The sequence below is a fragment of the Loxodonta africana genome, chromosome 9 (assembly GCF_030014295.1).
Source record: "Loxodonta africana isolate mLoxAfr1 chromosome 9, mLoxAfr1.hap2, whole genome shotgun sequence".
NCBI classification, from domain to species: domain Eukaryota; kingdom Metazoa; phylum Chordata; class Mammalia; order Proboscidea; family Elephantidae; genus Loxodonta; species Loxodonta africana.
The window spans coordinates 4,413,216-4,415,798 of NC_087350.1; the positions used below are offsets into that span (position 1 = coordinate 4,413,216).

The 2,583-nt window shown below is 62.7% G+C and overlaps 1 protein-coding gene across 1 annotated transcript; it reads left to right on the top strand.

Moving 5' to 3' along the window:
* The first annotated feature begins 291 nt into the window (after positions 1–291).
* GADD45G (growth arrest and DNA damage inducible gamma) lies at positions 292–2,276 on the top strand. The gene is made up of 4 exons (XM_003421568.4): positions 292–470; positions 803–904; positions 994–1,207; positions 1,291–2,276. The coding sequence occupies exons 1-4, from the start codon at positions 418–420 to the stop codon at positions 1,399–1,401; spliced, it is 480 nt and encodes a 159-aa protein (XP_003421616.1). The 5' UTR covers positions 292–417; the 3' UTR covers positions 1,402–2,276.
* Positions 2,277–2,583: the final 307 nt, after the last annotated feature.

Below are 2,583 nucleotides of genomic sequence, written 5' to 3' on the forward strand. Positions count from 1 at the left end.
CAGAATCGTATTAGCAATTTTTTTTAAAACCTTCTATTTCCTTTTAAGGATTAAAAAAAAAAAAAAAGGCGAGATGAAATCTGCAGGCTGCAGTCTGCCTGGTAACACCCTGACAAAGGCGGCAGATTTGAGGCATTGTAATCCCCCCACACCCCTCCCCACGTGGCCTTCTGACACGAGCCTAGCCGGCCCGCCGCCTCATTTGCATCAGAAAGCCCGCATCGGCCAATCGGCGCGTAGCCTCGCGCAAGTTGGGGGGTGCCGGGGGCCCCCGCCTATATAAGAGCGTGCAGCCGCGCTAAGGCCGCAGTTGCTGGCAGTGCGCGCGGCAAGGTTGGTGGCTCGGAGCTCCCCAGTTCCCCTGAACACTCGTCTTCTCTTTCTTTCGTGGATAACTTGCTGCTTTCCGACCGAACCATGACTCTGGAGGAAGTCCGCGGCCAGGAGACGATCCCGGAAAGCACGGCCAGGTGAGTCCGCGCTGGGAGCCTGGCGTTTTGGGGAACAGAGCGGCTTGTCGGCTTCAGCCTGCGGGGCCGGACGGAGAGGAGAGCCCGCTGCGCCGGGCACGGGTCTGCTGGGCGGCCGCGGGAGACCTGGGAGTCCGGGCGCCTGGTCGGGGGTGGGCGCCTGACGCGGGAGACCTGGGAGTCCGGGCGCCTGGTCGGGGGTGGGCGCCTGACGCGGGAGACCTGGGAGTCCGGGCGCCTGGTCGGGGGTGGGCGCCTGACGCGGGAGACCTGGGAGTCCGGGCGCCTGGTGCGCGGGTGGGCGCCCCGCTCACCATGCCCCTCGCCCGCAGGATGCAGAGCGCTGGGAAAGCGCTGCACGAGCTGCTGCTGTCCGCACAGCGCCAGGGCTGCCTCACCGCCGGCGTCTACGAGTCGGCCAAGGTCCTGAACGTGTGAGTATAGACGCTGGCCGGCGGGCGGGCGGGGGCGGCGGGGAGATGCGGCTGTGCGTGCCCTGACCTCGCCTCCTCCGCCCGCGCAGGGACCCCGACAACGTGACCTTTTGCGTGCTGGCCGCCGACGAGGAGGACGAGGGGGACATCGCCCTGCAGATCCACTTCACGCTCATCCAGGCTTTCTGCTGCGAGAACGACATCGACATCGTGCGTGTTGGCGACGTGCAGCGGCTGGCGGCGATCGTGGGCGCCGGCGACGAGGCGGGCGCGCCGGGCGACCTGCACTGCATCCTCATCTCGGTGAGTGTCCGCCCCGCCCGTGGCCCCGGCCCCAGCCAGCCAGCTGCAGTCCGGCTAACTCTGCCCGTGCCCTCTCCCTGCAGAACCCCAATGAGGACGCGTGGAAAGATCCCGCCCTAGAGAAACTCAGCCTGTTCTGCGAGGAGAGCCGCAGCGTCAACGACTGGGTGCCCAGTATCCCCCTCCCCGAGTGACGGCCCTGTCGCGGAGACCTTTGTCTGATCAATGTGGCGTGATGCACCGGGCGCCTAGCGCGTGGCTGGGTCTGGGGATTCAGCCCTCAGAGGGAGCCGGAATGAGTCGATGGACTGGCGGGCAGGCGGTGGCGCTTGGAGAGGGTGAGCAGGAGCGGGCCGTACCTTGGAGAGAGTGAGCAGGAGCGGCGGCGAGCGGCAGGCTGGCCCGCCCGGAGCCCTGAGGAACTTGGCAAGTGTCAGGAGCTCCTGCTCCCCCGGAAGGCCGAGGCCGGGACGTCGGCGGCAGGCGGCGGGGAAGGAGGACTGGCTGGGCAGGCGTGACTCAGCAGCCTGCGCTCTCAGGAGCTAGGGGAAAGGCGAGGCGGTTGTGGACTCCTTACGGTTACAGGATCTGTGCCGAACTCAGCAGCCTTTCCCTGCGTTTTCAAAACGGATCCAGGAGATGATCCGAGTTTTAAAGGACACAGCTGTGGAAACTTTGAATTTGCAATAAACTTACTGAAACAAACTTACTCTCTTTATTGAGGGCTGGGGAGTCTGGAAACCCTCGTGGCGCAGTGGTTAAGCGCTACAGTTGCTAACCAAGAGGTTGGCACTTCAAATCCGCCAGGCGCTCCTTGGAAACTCTATGGGGGCAGTTCTACTCTGTCCTCTAGGCTCGCTATGAGTCCGAGTCGACTCAACGGCAGTGGGTTTTTTTGGAGGGAGTCTGCTGCGGGGGCGGCTGGCCACCCGGGTTTCAGATGATCCGTGAAGCTTGGAACCGATGCCACCTGGTTCTGTTTTCCTCTTGGGCACATTACATGCTCCGGGGTGCTGGATGTGGAGCAGGGATGCTGGTGAAGAGTTAGGGTACAGCTCGAAACCCTGTTCCCATTTCTCTCATTTTAGGAAGATTTTAAAACTTGCAAGACAGGCACAGTATTAGGGCAGCAGCTGAAGGCTTGGCCTTCCCGGTCTCTTCCCCTCCCCCACGGCCCTGTTCTTCCTGACAGCTGCTTATCTGAACAGGCTGCAGGATCGGCCAGCCTCTGGGGGCCCAATGAGCTCGCCTTCTGCATGCGCTGCCCTTTGTGGTTCCCAGAGGACAGTGGCAGACTGTGCCCACGGGAAGTTCTTCCTCTTAAAAGCCCTGATACAGGGAATTGGGCTTACAGTAATGTGACAAAGGTATTAATA